The 15,825-nt window shown below is 44.5% G+C and overlaps 1 protein-coding gene across 2 annotated transcripts in view; it reads right to left on the bottom strand.

Moving 5' to 3' along the window:
* Positions 1-717: 717 nt before the first annotated feature.
* CSAD (cysteine sulfinic acid decarboxylase) overlaps positions 718-15,825 on the bottom strand; it is a 32,035-nt gene continuing 16,927 nt past the window's right edge. For both annotated transcript variants that reach the window (XM_060251993.1, XM_060251994.1), the window contains exons 9-15: positions 14,504-14,620; positions 7,666-7,730; positions 6,212-6,293; positions 5,134-5,333; positions 4,907-4,958; positions 3,782-3,871; positions 718-1,413 (exon numbers count right to left, since the gene is read on the bottom strand). In XM_060251993.1, coding sequence (XP_060107976.1) covers positions 1,240-1,413; positions 3,782-3,871; positions 4,907-4,958; positions 5,134-5,333; positions 6,212-6,293; positions 7,666-7,730; positions 14,504-14,620 — 780 coding nt within the window. In that variant the 3' untranslated portion in view covers positions 718-1,239. The remainder of the gene's footprint in view (positions 1,414-3,781; positions 3,872-4,906; positions 4,959-5,133; positions 5,334-6,211; positions 6,294-7,665; positions 7,731-14,503; positions 14,621-15,825) is intronic.

Below are 15,825 nucleotides of genomic sequence, written 5' to 3'. Positions count from 1 at the left end.
GTCTCCATATGACCTCGTAATGAGAGCTCTGGAGAACAATGCTTATGGGAAGGCATGGGAAATACTCAACATTGGATAATTTTATATTCTTGTTCAATTGGACAGGAGATCGCTGTTAACAGCCATTGAAAAATCAAGGCGATTTCTTGCAATGAAATGTAACAATTTTTGTCTAGATGCAATGTTAGGTTATCTCAGGGCCCCTTGATCATTGAAAGAAATGTCCCCAAAGGGAAGGCATTATGGATTGCTCTTTGTGATTGAGAACGGTGGTGATTCACCTTAGCATTTCTTTACATCTTATGGAATTTAGCAGTGCCGGATTAAACCCTGTGGAGGCCCCTGGGCAGTTGAAATCTTATCTCAGAGTCTGAGTGCTCGCCCCACTGGCCACAGCCCCCACTGCAGCCTGCAGGCACAAAAGCCCCTTTTACTAAACTGGGGGGGAGAGGCAAACTTGGTGACAACACCACCAGCAGCTGCACCAGGCAAGTTGGCAAAAACCAGCTCAGCTGCTGGCTGCATGTGCAGGCTGCGAGGGCTAGAAGCAGGGGGGAAACCTCAGGGGAAGGCTGGCCTGGAGTCCCTAAAGGTGTGGAAACCCATAGGCCAGTGCCTAATTGGCCTAATTGTTAATCCAGCTCTGGAATTTGGAACAGTTCTAGGAATCTATATAAGTGTCACCCAGTGGGTATTTAAAGGACCAACTCCATCAAAGCTATGCAAGAAAATCTATTTTTGTACAACAGATCTGACATTCTGTTCATCATTGCAAGATCACATTCATTTCTTATAATTCAATTGTAATTGTCATCCCCACAATTTAACTGGGCTGCTTGTAAAAATTATTTACAAAGGGGAGAGGCAAACTTGACCTAGGGAGACCAAAGATAAGGCTTGAAATTTTCCTTCTTTCACACAATGTAGTTGGTACCCTCACCTCTACCTACAGTGGCTTCTTGCAACAGCTGGTCCCCCTCTGACATCCCTCCTCTCAGAGGAAGGAAGGCCTAGAAAAATATATTCTAGATGGTCTTAGGAGAGGGTTTATTTGAAGATGAGTAGGATGGACTAAGCACTGGTGAGCTGCAGCATTCCTGATTTTTGCAGTACCTTCAGAAGGCAGCAGAAAAGGAAAAGCATGAAGCCTCCCCACTCTTGTGACACGTTCCCATAATCATTCCAGAAGTTTCCGCAAGCAGACTGAGGGGAGGAGTGAAGAGAGGCAGGGCACGGCGGCTACAGGTCCTTGCCAAGCCTTTCAATCTCGTCTAGGAAGAAGTCCAAGTCCGCTTGGGTGACTGCTGGATTGGTGACCACCTGGCGGAAGAAGTTGGCTTTGTCTCCATGCGGCTGATAGCTCACCATCATGGATCCTTTCTTCATCATCCGTTCCTTAATAGTAGGAGCCACCTAAACCGGGCAAAGCAGAAAGCTCAGAACAGATGGAATAAGGATGTTATGGAAAGGGGTATTTCTGTTTCCTTCAGAAGGTTTCCAGATTTATCACCAAAGATGGATCGTTCTCACTGCACAAATTACCAAACAAGGCTTGCCAGAGATACAGTAGCCAGGAATGATGACTCTTTGGGGGGGGGGGGGGCAGGGACAGAAGTAATTTCACACATCTCTATGAAGTGCCCTAAACTCTATGGCAGGGGTGTCAAACATTTCTTACGAGGGTCAAATCTGACATAAACGAGACCTTGTCGGGCCAGGCCATGTGTGTACCTATTTAAGATTAGGTAGTAGGGATATAAACTTTATAAAGGACACAGATAAAACATTAGCACTTGGTCTTAAATGTGCTTTCTTGGCATTTTCCCCATGGGATTCAGGGAACTGGGCAAAGGAAGCTCTGGCTCTTTCCTTCCTTCCCCAGGGGACCAAGAGGGGGAGGAGCCTCAGCCAATAGAAGGGAGAAAGGCTTGGCTCAATAGCTCTGCTAATGATTGAGACAGCCTAGAAAAACAAGCCCTGCCTTCCCTTCCCCCTTCCTCCCCAAGGGAGGAGCCTCAGCCAATTGAGAAAATAGAGGTTTTGCTCTGTAGCGAGCCTTGCAAAGCAAGCTATTATGTGGAAGGAAACAGAGAGGGAGAATAAAGCAGATGACAGCCAGTTGCTCAGGGGTCTGATAGGAGCCCTCCAGAAGCCTGATTCAGCCCCCGGGCTGCATGTTTGATACCCCTGACCTATGGCTTCCCAGTAATCCCTAGAGGCATGACATCTCCTGAGTCAGAAGTGATGTCATGCCATACGTTGATGGTCATTTTTTTACTTTAGTTTTCACTTGCCACCACTTTGAAAGGCAGTGGGGAACGGGAGCTCAGGATATTCCAGCCAAAACAGAGAGACTAGCAACCCTAAAGAAAGAACAGTTATGCCCCTTCATCCGTCCACTGTCCCATGTCTCAGTGGATAAGCTGCAGCATTTACATTTTCCAACCCATGCAAGGGCACACCTCAGGATGGTCCAAGTAGAAAACGGGCATACTTCAAAAATGCATTTAAGGAGGTGCCATATAGGTTTAGAGTGCAGGATTCATTTGTGGAAGAATCACAACTTCCTTGGCATCTCTGGGTTAAAATCTTTGGTTTCAGAAGAGCTTAAGAACAAGGGCTGGCAATCAGGGCCCTCATCAAGTGTGCCAAAGGGGTTTGGAATATGCAACCCCAGACTCTGCTATTGTCAGGTAGTATTTAGCCAATGGATTGGCCAGGCATGATATTAGAAGCCTGGCCTTCTAACTTTGCAAGGTCAAAAGAACAAGATCTTCTTACTGCTGAACTTCCAGTTCAGCCACCCTCAAAAAGAAGAAGTTAATGATATTGGATTTATATCCCGCCCTCTACTCCGAAGAGTCTCAGACTGGCTGACAATCTCCTTTACCTTCCTTCCCCACAACAGACACCCCGTGAGGTGAGTGGGGCTGGAGAGGGCTCTCAACAGCCACTGCCCTTTCAAGGATAACCTCTGCCAGGGCTATGGCTGACCCAAGGCCATGCTAGCAGGTGCAAGTGGAGGAGTGGGGAATCAAACCCGGTTCTCCCAGATAAGAGTCCGCACACTTAACCACTACACCAAACTGGCTCTCCATAGAAGAAACCCAGTCCTTCTATGTCTGGATTCAAAGGTTGGTGCTTAAGCAGCACAATCCTTAACAGAATTACACCCCTCTAAATTCATTAATGTTAATTAACTTAATAATCTATTAATGCTAATAAATGTTAATGAGCTTAGGAGGATTCAACTCTCTGCTAAGGACTTCTCTGTACATCCCTGGGCTGACCCCAACAGACAAGAAACACATACAAATTCTTTATCAAACTTTCCCTTTGGGAGTTCTTATTGCGCTGTTAATCTTCGCAACATGCTATCTGTAGCTGTAACAAAGGAAAGGAAGGTGGTGCTGATGATGGCTGGAAAGTGCCATGAAGTTCCAGCCAACTTATGGTGACCCTCATGGGGTTTCCAAGGTGTTCAGAGGTGGTTTACCATTGCCAGCCTCTGCATTGCGACCCTGGACTTCCTTGATGCATCTCCTATCCAAGTACTTACCAAGGCTGACCCTGCTTAGTTTCCAATATCTGATGAGATTGGACTGAGCTAGCTGAACCAGAGCAAAGGCCTGAAAACAAGGCCATTAAAAAACCACACCTTTTTTGATTTCAGCAGTATTGAAACAACAGCACACATATTTTGGAAACCGTCTCGTTCCACAATATGGAATGAGAAAGAAGCCCTGCAAATCTTTTACCTCCCCTACAGTTCAGCACTCACCTTCCCCAGTCTGTGAGAGTAATCAGCAGATCCCTCCTTTCCCCGTAGACTGGGAGGCACAAACCAAAAACACAGATTGATAAACTCTGGCTAGGAGAGAAAAAAGAACAGGAAGGAGACATCCTAAACCAAGTGTTTCAGACCAGGATTCTTCCCCAAACATGTTACCAAGTGATTTGGGGGCTTATGTCAATCATGTGTGTATAATAACAGAGGAAAAGGCAAGTGTTTTGGAAAAAGCAATATTTAAAAGGTAAAGTGAGAGAGATTAGGGCTGACTGAAGCCACCCCCACCCTGCTCTGGAAGCATCGCTGCCTGATCCCAGATGTGAAAGAACCAAAGCGGGAGATTATGTGCTTTGCACAGAGGAAAAAGGAGTCTTGGCCAGGTTTGATTATAGACATCTCCAGTGAAAATGGGTACGAGCACTGGAGATCTTGACACAGGCCTTAAATAGCTGCAATCTCATGTACACAGCACTTTGCTAGAGTGGGGAGGGGCCATGGCTCAGTGGTAGAGCATCTGCTTGACAGGTAGAAGATGCAAGCCATCTCCAGTGAAGAATCAGATGGTAGGTGATGTGAAAGACCTTTGCCTGACACTTTGCCTGGAGAGCTGCTACCAGTCTGAGTAGACAATATTGACTCTGATGGGTTTCCACAGACCAACGGTCTCATTTGGTGTAAGGCAATTTCCTTACATAAGCAGAAAAGTAGTCTCGGGCTGTTCAGTGATGCAAGGAGGTGAACACTGAACACTTTTCAAGGTAGCCTCATTGCTATTCAGAAGAAAAATATATTGGATGTATATCCCACCCTCCACTCAGAGTGGGTCACAATCTCCTTTACCTTTCTCCCCCATAATAGACACCCCATGAGGTGGATGGGGCTGAGAGAGCTCTCCCAGAAGATGTCCTTTAAAGGACTACTCTGTGAGAGCTATGGCTGACCTAAGGCCATTCCAGCAGCTGCAAGTGGAGGAATAGGGAATTAAACCCAGTTCTCCCAGAAGAGTCTGTGCACTTAACCACTACACCAAACTGGCTCTTTACATGTCTTAGGGCCAGGCTCAGTTACTGGATACTGATTCCTGGATTGAGCTGTATCGGTTCACCTAAGGTTTACCTCCTGCACCAGTTGAAAACCTTCTCTCTTCTTAATCTCATCAGCCAGATATCTAGAAAATAATGGAAGAAAATGCCATGGAACTGTATGAAGCTACTATACTTTTCACCTACTGGTAACAATGTCAATGGAGATGCTGACTCCACTGACTAAGTTTTCTTAAGGATTATTTGGAAAATGAGACTTTCTCCCACACCCTCAACCCCTCCCCCCCTCATACTGCATACCTAGTGAAGGCAAAAGCCCTATCCACTCTCTGCTCCAAGCCCTTGGTCCCATTTGCCTTCCACATCAACCACAGCTTGAGGCAGTCTACTTTCCGCCCACACTGGATGGTTTTGTCCCCCCGGTCATAAGACATGTCGTAGAACTTGTCAGTCTGGAAGAGGTAGGTGGCTTTGGCACAGTGACACCTCTGCAGCAGACCCTATCAGAAAAGGACAGGAGGGGGAGAGAGTTAGAACACTTGGAAATAGGACCAAGCATGCACCCACTCTTCAGGAGCCAATGAGGGTTTGACTAGAGGGAGATAGCAATTTCAAGAAGTGGGAAAAGTTGATCTTTGGTACAGAATTCAACATCTTTTGCACCTTCATTCTTTTAAAAGGTTCTAGGCCTTATGGCTTAAAAGTACACACGCAGCACTTAGTAAACTGTTTGCAGTCAGAAAGGATGTCTTCTTCGCAAAGTGGAGTTTCAATGACCTCCATAGCTCTTCCTCAATGATAGGTAGGGAAGGCAGCAGGAACTATCTCAAACTGTTCCAGTTGCATACATTTACAAAGCTTGTGAAATTCAGCTATTGGGCTTTTCCACATTTCCCTGCGTATTCTTGTCGAGTGTGTGTGTGGGGGGAGGGGGTTTCTGTTACACACGTGGTTTTCTCCCTCTCGTGGTCAATTTGATATTGCATCAATTTATGCCTGACAAAAATCTTCTGGGAGATATGCCAGGCATACAATGACATAACATTAAATTGACCACTAGAGGGAGCAAAACATATGTATAACTGGGGGAAAACCTGAAGCAACATGAACATAACAGTAATTAAGAATGAGAATGTAGAAAAGAACCTTTGTTACAATTGTATTTGAATTACTGCAGCACAAAACACACGGGACCATGTAGAGTTACACCCTTCTAGACCCTGAAAGATCACCCTATTAAGAGTCCTGATTTTTACTTTGGTGCTGAATTTGGAGCAGATCACCCTTTGGCTCCCACAAAGTGTAGGATAGATAGAGACGGTTCAAGATGATCCCAACCAAGCTAAGGTGGTCTTCCTGAGAACCTCTGAATACTTACAGAGCTGTCTCGAAGCACAAAGGCAGAGCACTGCAGCCCAGTCATAAGCATCTTGTGGGGATTCCAAGCCACAGAGTCAGCCCTTCACATAAAAACAGAAGTGAAACAGAAAAATTGATCCAGCATTTATTTATAGAAATAAAAAGTCACACTGGTGTCTTAAGGTTTATGAAAAAGCAATGTAATGGAGGACAGAAATGAGACAGGAAAATGAAATGAAACTCTTTAGAACAAGCAAAGCTTCTCTTAGAAGGATATGGTTGTTACTGTGAATGCAGACTATTCCAAATGTCTACAAATATATGTCCCCCCCTTTTAAAAAATAACACCAATAACCACATCAAGAACAAGGCAGTGCAACAAATCCTTCTTGCAAGCTTACAATCTCAAGGATTCAGTGAGAGTCAACATCCTCTTGTGTATCTCCAAGTTTCCAGTTGAGATTGCCAACGTATGTATGTATTAGGGTTGTCAGCCCTGCAGCTGCCAATCCCAGGAGCTTTTGTGGGAAAGAACCTCAGGAGGGGGATTTGGCATGGATGCTGTAGCATCACTTCCAGACATAGCTCCCCACAGAACACAGAGATTGGGGGAAATTCCTAGAGCATCACAGATGCCATAATGGTCTTCCTCCATTTTTTATTTCTGCTGCTCCGGTGATCAAGGATGAGAGTTTGCACCATGTGGGGAGGGGCAACTGGTAAGCCTAATATATTTGGTTGTCAGTTCTCCCCCTGTATTTCTGGTTGTGTGTTTGTATGCATGCTTGGAAGTCATTAGCAACCCCAACTGGGGCATGGAGGACATTCCGAGAAGCAGCTTGAGCCTGCCTCTGCCTCCTGGTCCTGGTATTCCAAAGAGTTTTTTCATTGTACTTGCCAGGGTTGGCCCTGCTTAGCTTCCAGGATCTGACGAGACTGGGCTTCCCTGGGCTATCCAAGTCAGGGCTAGCCTAATGTATTTGTTGACATTCATTATAATGTTATAAAGGACTCAGTCAAGCCATCTAGTTCACCACTACCAACCCTATGCAGCAGTAGTTCTTTAACACAGATAATTACCAGCCTCAGTACAAGAGACATCTGGACCTAAACATACAGCATCCTACATGACAGGTAGCAAAGTGCTAGGCTCCCAGGAACTGGGGTCTCTGTTAGAAGAATTCCACCGCCTCACTCTCTGTAACACCTTGGCAGCTTCCCAAAAGCAGCATACTCTCTTGCTGTTCTGCAGCACCATCAGTGAAAGTTAGCCAGACAGTGGTACTGCACCTGCCAGCACAGCAAGGATCAGGTGACATAAGGGGCCAATTGGGTTCCATCCAGTTCAATGAAGCAGTTGATCCTAGATAGGTCCCTCAGGTATATGTCAGACTGTTTGGACTGCCCATTCATGTTTGCCTCCGAGCCATCAGCCGTACTGGCATTTTACTGTTGACAAGGAACAATGTCTACCTGTTAATCCCATCCAGAAGGTGCCGGTGTTTTCGGGAGAGGAGGGCACTGCCACCCCATGCAGCCTACAGTGAGGGAGAAAAAAAACATATAAGTTGGGTCTAAAGCCTGAGGAGGAGGCATTTGTGTCGCTAGCAATCTTCCCATGAAAATAGACAAAGAACATTCATACAACTGCACAGTGATTCCAGAGATAGCCTACCGGCCCTGGAATGGGACACTTCACCTAATTGCATCTCTGATCTATGAAAGGAAGGTGCTGGTATTGTGTGATAAGACATAGATTGTGGGCCAAAATCATCATCACCCACACCAGTTTTCCTCTGATAACTGAAGGACCATTCATAGGTATGAGAAAGATAGGTATGTCACTTATGTGCACAGCCATGAGAACTAGAAAGTTGGGCTTTTTTCAAATATGGAAGCTGGGATTTTCAGGATTCTGATTTCTGCACCAATCCAGGCTAATACAAAATGATCATAGATATGAATTCTCCTCTCTCCAGTATTAACTAAGCTAAAAGTTGCAACATACAGGGGACACAATCTGCTGTCTCTCTGCATTACTGATTCCGCACCCTAACCATGCTTCTTTCTAATCAGTCTCCAATGGGAATGAATAATTTGAACCTGGATAAAATTCACTCTCTCCCAGAGTAGAAGAATGTGGCAGAACTGCCCACTCTGAAGGAGGTTGCATGTTGTATCTCTGCAGGAGTCATTCCTCTGCACTTACTGCCTTGGAATCAGAAAGTGAGCCCAGAACAGTGACTAGCACAGAAACATAGACGCTTCCTGTGATGCCAGTTAATTCTTTCCTCTAGAAAGTTAAAAAAATGGAGGATAAAAGGAATAATGTGTGCCTCCAGTTTTAATCCGGGGGGGGGGGGCAGGGAATTTGCCAAACTATCAGAAGTTTGGGGGACCCTGCCTTGAAAACAATACACAATACAATAAACACAATACACATGGAATGTAATATTCTTAAGATCTTTTTTGAGGTATCCTTTGGCCACTTTTGATGCATTTCTGAAGAGATCCCAAGAATCAATCTACAAATAAAAGTCTGATGATCTCTGTGCCAGTAAAGATTTCTTCCTGGGTTCTCTATTAATTGTCCTTTCCCTGCTGTTTTAAACTGCCTTCTACATTGAAACATATATTGAGTTTAATATTTCTGCTGCTACGGGTCTTTTAAATTATTCCAAAGCTGCAGTAGGTATTTTGTGTGTGTTGTTAAGTGCTGTCAAATAGATTGCAACTTAAAGAGGAAAGGAAAGGTCCCCTGTGCAAGCACCAGTCGTTTCCAACTCTGGGGTGATGTTGCTTTTACAACGTTTTCACGGCAGACTTGTTAATGGGGTGGTTTGCCACTACCTTCCCCAGTCATTTACACCTTCCCCCCTGCAAGCTGGGTACTCATTTTACCGACCCTAGAAGGATGGAAGGCTGAGTCAACCTTGAGCCAGCTACCTGAAAGCCCAGCATCTGCCGGGGATCGAACTCAGGTAATGAGCAGAGCTTAGGACTGCAGTACTGCAGCTTTAACACTCTGCGCCATGGGGCTCTTCAAACTTATAGAGAAACACTATCAATTAATGACCAACAAAATGCCCTAATCGTTAATAGCCTTGCTCAGGTCTTGCAAGCTGAGGGCCAGGGCTTCCTTGACTGAGACAATCCATCCAGTGTTGGGCCTTTCTCTTCTCCTGCTGGCTTCAACTTTTTCTAGCATTATTGTCTTTTCCAGTGACTCTGGTCTTCTCATAATGTGACCAAGTGCAATAGCCTCAATTCAGTCATTTTAGCTTCTAGGGAGAGTTCAGCCTTGACTTGATCTAGAATCCACTTCTACAAGTATTTTCAAAGCTTTTTTGTAGCAGGAACTCCTCTGCATATTAGGCCACACACCCCTGATGTAGCCAATCCTCCAAAAGCTTACAGAACTCTTCTTACAGGGCCTACTGTAAGCTCTTGGAGGAGTGGGTACATCAAGGGGTGTGGTCTAATATGCAAAGGCGTTTCTGCTACAAAAAAAAGCCCTGAGTATTTTAATGGTGTTGTGTATTGTTGCTGATTAGGGATGGGCACGGAATGCAAAAATGGTGATTCAATTCATTTTATGGTTCATTGGGTTGCCTGAATTGGTGGTTCATTTAATTTCATCCCCTCCATCCAATTTCCTGCACAATTCATGGTTCATTAGTTTGTTCAGTTTGGGAAAGTGTAAAATGGCCCTCCAGTGGGCTAGAATAACCAAACTTGTGGCAAACCCTTCAGTGGACTCTCCTCTGTCTGCTCTCCAAGTTTGGTGCAAATTGGATTCCAGGGGGCCGAGTTACAGGCCACCAAAGCAGGTGCCACAAGTAAACTGCTCTCCTAGGAATATGTCAATTTGGCGAAAGAAAAGGAAGCCACCCTGCAGCTTCTGTTCCGTTTCACCCCTGGGATGCTTAGAAACTGACTAGAAGCAACAGCTCTGCACTCCCCATCCCACTGCACTTCTGTTCATTTCCCAGTGAAACTGACTAGAAGCCACAGCGGGCTGGGGGGAAAGGGAGTTACAACATCTAGCCAGTTCCTCTGGAAACTAACCAGAAACACAGGGGCTGAGGAATCATGCTGTGCCAGGCTGTCTGGAAAAATGAAGCAAAAATGAATCAAACAACATGCCAAGAAAAAAGGCAGTTCGTGTTCATGTGCAGCGGGATCAGAAGAACCAGTCTTCCGAATGAACCACAAATTGGCCATTTTTAGCATGAGTCATGATTTGTGGTTTGGTTCATGCCCATCCCTACTGCTGATCTTTAACTTGTTATTGTTGCAAACATACTGCAAGCTGCCTCATGATCGAGTAAAGCTGAGCATATGGAACATAAGCATGTGGTAGACAAGCAACAGATTTCCTTGAGTCCAGTGGCACCCTTAAGACCAACAAAAGTTTATTCAAGGTATGAGCTTTAGAGGTGCCACTGGACTCAAAATTTGCTCAACTGCTTCCGACCAACACAGCTGCCCACCTGGATCAGATTTCCTCAGCTCTGCATTTCTTTGCTATCCGCATTCTGGCTTCTAACCAACATGTCAATCATTAACACACACTGCCTCTATTCTTACCATCCCCACACCTTTAACGTAACCATCTCCTCCAGAACTGCCTGCCAGTTCTTTACAAGCTCTGCTTTGTGAGGAGCTGTCTGAAAAGATGAAGTGGGCCACAACCAAAGGTAGTGCATTTTCAGTGGTGGCACCTCGTCTCTGGGAAATTCTTCCCCTTGAGACTCACCAGATGCCTACCCTACTCTTCTTGGTGCCAAGCCAAAACGGTTTCTTTTCAACCCAGAATTTGTGATTTTTATTTACATTATTTATAGACTACCCTTTTTGCTTGGACTTGAGGGGGATTACACAGAGTGAATCAGTACAATTGACTGATGAGACATTCAATAAATAATGCAAATAGGAATAGGTTGTAGAACTAGCCAGGAGTCTAAAAACAGAACTGAAGCAAAGCATAAGTACTACCGTGACACATTAAGTAATGTAAAATTCCTAGTTTCAACAAGCTATACACAGTAGTATAGATCACTGTCCCCTGGTGTATCTCTTCCCATATGTAAGGTTTGAGGAAAACTGTTTCATTGTATACCCAGAATTAAACTTGATTGATCTTAAAGGTGTCACTGGACTCAAACTTGTTCTGTTGCTTCAGACCAACATGGCCTGAAATGAACTTTGTGAATCATTTAGTACAGTGCAAGTCTATTGCTTGCATAGAATTACAAGGTTGATCTTTTAAAATCCTTTTAACGGTGTTCTCCTACCTAGCCCAAAGACTTTCTCATGAGATTTGTTTTAAGATGCTTGATGTCTCATGCTGTTCTGAAAGCTGGGTTTTTAATTGTTTATTAACTGATAATGGCTTATATGATTTATTTTCTATTATGTTTGCATTTTGAAACTACCTTGAGCGGGCTCTCTGGAGAGGAACCCTAGATGTTTTCTTAATAAAAACTCCTACATGATGCTTAAAGGGTTTAGAGGAAAATCATGACCTTCTATATTTTTGATAGTTCTAGGGTTGCCAAGTCCAATACAGGAAATGTCTGGGGACTTTGGGGGTGGAGCCAGGAGACACTGGGAGTGAAGCCAGGAGCAAGGATGAGACAATTGACCTCCAAAGGGAGTTCTGGCCATCACATTTAAAGAGACCACACATCTTATGTCTTTTCTCCCTTGGAAATGATGAAGGATATGGGTGCCTTCTTTTGGAGCTCATAGAATCAGATCCCCTGGTCCAATCTTTTTGAAACTTAGAGGGTATTTTGGGGAGAGGTACTGGATGCTGCCATGCTGCAAATTTGGTGCCTCTGCCTCAAAAAACAGCCCCCTTAAGCCCCAGATCAATTCTCCATTATACCCTATGGGAATTGGTCTCCATAGGGAATAATGGAGTACCGAGCAAACATTTCCTTCCCCCCCTCCCGCTTTCTGATGACCCTGAAGTGGGGAGAGGGCCTCCAAACCAGGGAATCCTCTGCTCCCACATGGGGATTGGCAACCCTAGATAGTTCTGTTCTACAAACTTCAGAGTCATTTGCTTGCTAATGGGTATTGGTCATTGCATCTGATCTACAAGGAGAAGTTATGCTGGAACTGGTTAGCATATCAAAGGCTGAGATAAAACAATTCCACACAGCAGGTTTTTTAACTTACTGGCCCCCATGCCCCTGTAAGAGCCCTGTTGCCTAACATAACAGAAGCAGAAGCCCACAGATCAAACACTGTTCCATTCCCAGGATGTTAAACTGCCACATCTAGTTCCCAATCCATCTGGCCATGTGCAGGGATCCTGTTTCTTCATAATATCCCCACCTTGTCCTCAAATGAGAACTGGAAGCAACAACTGTGTCTGTCTGTCTGTCTATCATCCTATCCATCTATCTATCCACCTATCTAGCCATCATCCATCTATCATCTGTGTTCAATTTTAAACTGTGTTCGATTTTAAACTGTACCAATTTTAAACTGGGCATGCTCCCTGCACTTTATACGTGAATCTATCTATTTGTCCAACCTTCACCTTGTTAACCCCCTTTTGTAAATCATCCAACAAAAAATTCCACTCCAGATAGACCTATCTTTTTTCTTTTGGCAGAATGAGTGAAGTAGCTGAACAACTTTGTTCGTTTTTACAATGCACATTAGTAAATAATGTCCTGAAAGTAGTCACTCTCAATGTATTTTTCTGTAAACCAAGGAAGGAAAGCATCCAGTTTGGCTACAAAACAGCCCTAGAAATCTGTAGATTTTGCCTTTGAAATACCACCCCCTCCCCTCCACAGCCAATACAACACACTGGTGTAAAAAAGTATCCCATAAGTTTTTGCAAAGGAAAACTGGTCCATGAAGTAGGGCTGCCAGGCCTCCCACTACAGCAACAGGGGGAAGGGGGGAGTCAGCATCCTGTATTCGCTACGTCACTTCCAGGGAAAACCTTGAAGTGACACAGTGTAGCTCTAGGAACTACTGGAAACTCTGTGGTAAAATGCACACCACTTCCGGGTTATCCTCAGAAATAATGTAGCAGTTCACAGGATATTACCCTCCATGTCCCCAGCCTTGAACCTCCTTGCTGGCTGTAAGGTATGGCCTGAAAACCCTACCAGGAAAATGTTGAAGAGAAAAAGGTTTATAGTGGTCTTTAGAGCAGTGCAAACAAAACAATAGACTTTAACTGGAGAACATTTACTTTGTCACTGATATAGAACTCCCTGCCCCCAATACCAATAGGAATTATTAACGTTAACATTAATAGTTAATAAAGACAAATGCCCTTGCCGTTTATGCTGGTTTTCTAATATCTCAGGGGTTCAACATTTTGTGTATGTGCCATGTTCATTTCTACCCACCACAAATATGGATTTGCTTTTGGTGACAGCTGGAATTTGGCTTGAGGTAGTGAGTACACCCCAACTCAATTTGTGTATATTTTTTCATGGAGGGGGAAAAAATTAAAAAGTTTTCAAAAGGCTTAAAAAACTGCTTCTTGGAATGGGGCGGTACTAATAATATCACCGGTGCCAGTCATCCATTTCCACGCAGAGCCAGCTTCAGCTACAAATTCCTCAAAACCATTTGTTCTGCAATTCAGCACTAGATAGCTCGGCAGGGAATTTTTTTGTAGCAGGCACTCCTTTGCATATTAGGCCACATACCCCTGATGTAGCCAATCCTCCAAGAGCTTACAGGGCTCTTAGTTCAGGGCCTACTATAAGCTCCAGGAGGATTGCCTGCATCAGGGGGGTGCGGCCTAATATGCAAAGGAGTTCCTGCTAAAAAAAAAAAGCCCTGGCAAGAGGCCCTTTCCAAATTGTCCCAGTTGTTCTATGTTACATTATTCCTCCCTTTACCTTTCTAGAGGATTCTGCTGTGACCATGGCCAAAAAGGAAGAGCTCATGAGATCTCCATCAGCCAAAATAATAATAATCTGACTGTTGAATGTTGGCACAAGTTTAGATTAACACCAGAGAATACAAAGACTGGCCAGGATCCAGATTACACCTGCAACACACCTCCCTTTGTGTGTAGGCAAAGGAACCAATTCTCCCTTCTGGCTGCAGCACCCTACATAGCACTGCATGCCACACCAAGAGTGATTTGGATGTGTATGAAAAAGAGGGCTTGCAAAGTCCTGTTGCATGCTGCCTGCAGCCCTCCGTACCCTAGCTAACATGTTAGAAGTTGTAAATCTTCGACCCAGCTTCCTTGCCTGGAAGCATCTAGAGTTCTCCCACCCTTTCCCAAGTTATGTAGGTTGTTCCTTAGCATACTTACATCCACATGCAGCCAGACTTTGTGCCTTGAGCACACTTCTGCAATCTCAGCCACAGGGTCAAATGCTCCCAAGACGGTGGTGCCACAAGTGGCATTGACAAAGAAGGGAACTGCACTCTGGAAAGGGGGGCAACAGAACAACCAGAAGTGTGAGTGGGGAACTGGTATTTTTAGGGAGATGCAAGACTACTTGCTCACCCTCCTCTGCCTCCTCTTGGGTGACACCATTGCATTCCCCACCCCTTGCAAGCAGTAGCCACTGAAGCTTTTCTTTATTTAACAATCAGATGACCCAGCAGTCTTGGACAGAACCAGTATTCCAAAAGCCACCCTCTATTTCCATCCTCACCTAGAAGCCACTGCAGCCAGAAATTTAGCTGCAGCCAAAGTAATATCCATTTGTGGAGAGAGCAGGATAGAAAACTAAAGTAAGTAAGTCAGTCAGTCAATGCTTTGAGCCTAAGAGGGGAAAACATGAAATGGATGGGCATTGCAAGCTTTTGGACATGTTGTTTCATGTGCTAGTCAGCCAATAGAGAAATAGAGGTTTTGCTCCGTAGCTCCTGTGTGATTGAGCAAGCCTGGCAAAACAAGCTGTGATGCAGAAGGAAGCAAGAGAGAAAGAAGGAAGCAGATGACAGTGAGATACTTGAGGGCCTGATCAGGCTCTCGGGACGCATGTTTGACACCCCTAGTCTAATGTCTCCAGTGCTCTATCTAAGAGCAGCCCATAGAATGAGGAGAGTGGAATAATTAATGTGGTGGAAATTGCACTCAGGCAGAAATTTTTCTCCACCTTAGGTTCCAACCTGGAGCAACTTTTTTTGGGGGGGGTGGGGAGGGGAGCATCCCTACAATAGTATGCTCAAACCATCCTTATTTCTAGGTTTCCCTTCCATCCTCTTTTTTTGTTTCAATTTTTCCCAAGCCTGATTTGCTCTGATCTTTTATTGGGGGGGGGGGGGGGAGGACAGAACACAGTCAAAGTACAGGCCATCTAACACAAAAAAGGTCACTTTTCAAAGTTCTCAGAGCCGTTTTTCTTTCCTCAGTTCTTTTTGCCTGTCATTTTCCTTGGCGCAAAACTAGAGAGCTTTTGTTTTTTAAAAAAACTGGTAATTGTTATAGCAATTGTATACTCTGGGGACACAGAGAGTAAAAAAAATATTAAGTGTCAGCTGACAGAGGAAACTGCAGAAAACTCTACTGCCAACCAAAATGCCTCACACAGTGCTGATGAATGCAAAATAAAGAATCCTCCCTCTGTGGATACAGCTAAAGTCACCTCATATTTTACATTTTTATATGTTCTAGATTTTGTT

The sequence above is a fragment of the Heteronotia binoei genome, chromosome 13, assembly GCF_032191835.1.
Source record: "Heteronotia binoei isolate CCM8104 ecotype False Entrance Well chromosome 13, APGP_CSIRO_Hbin_v1, whole genome shotgun sequence".
Taxonomy (NCBI): domain Eukaryota; kingdom Metazoa; phylum Chordata; class Lepidosauria; order Squamata; family Gekkonidae; genus Heteronotia; species Heteronotia binoei.
This window is presented reverse-complemented; position numbering and strand designations above follow the sequence as displayed.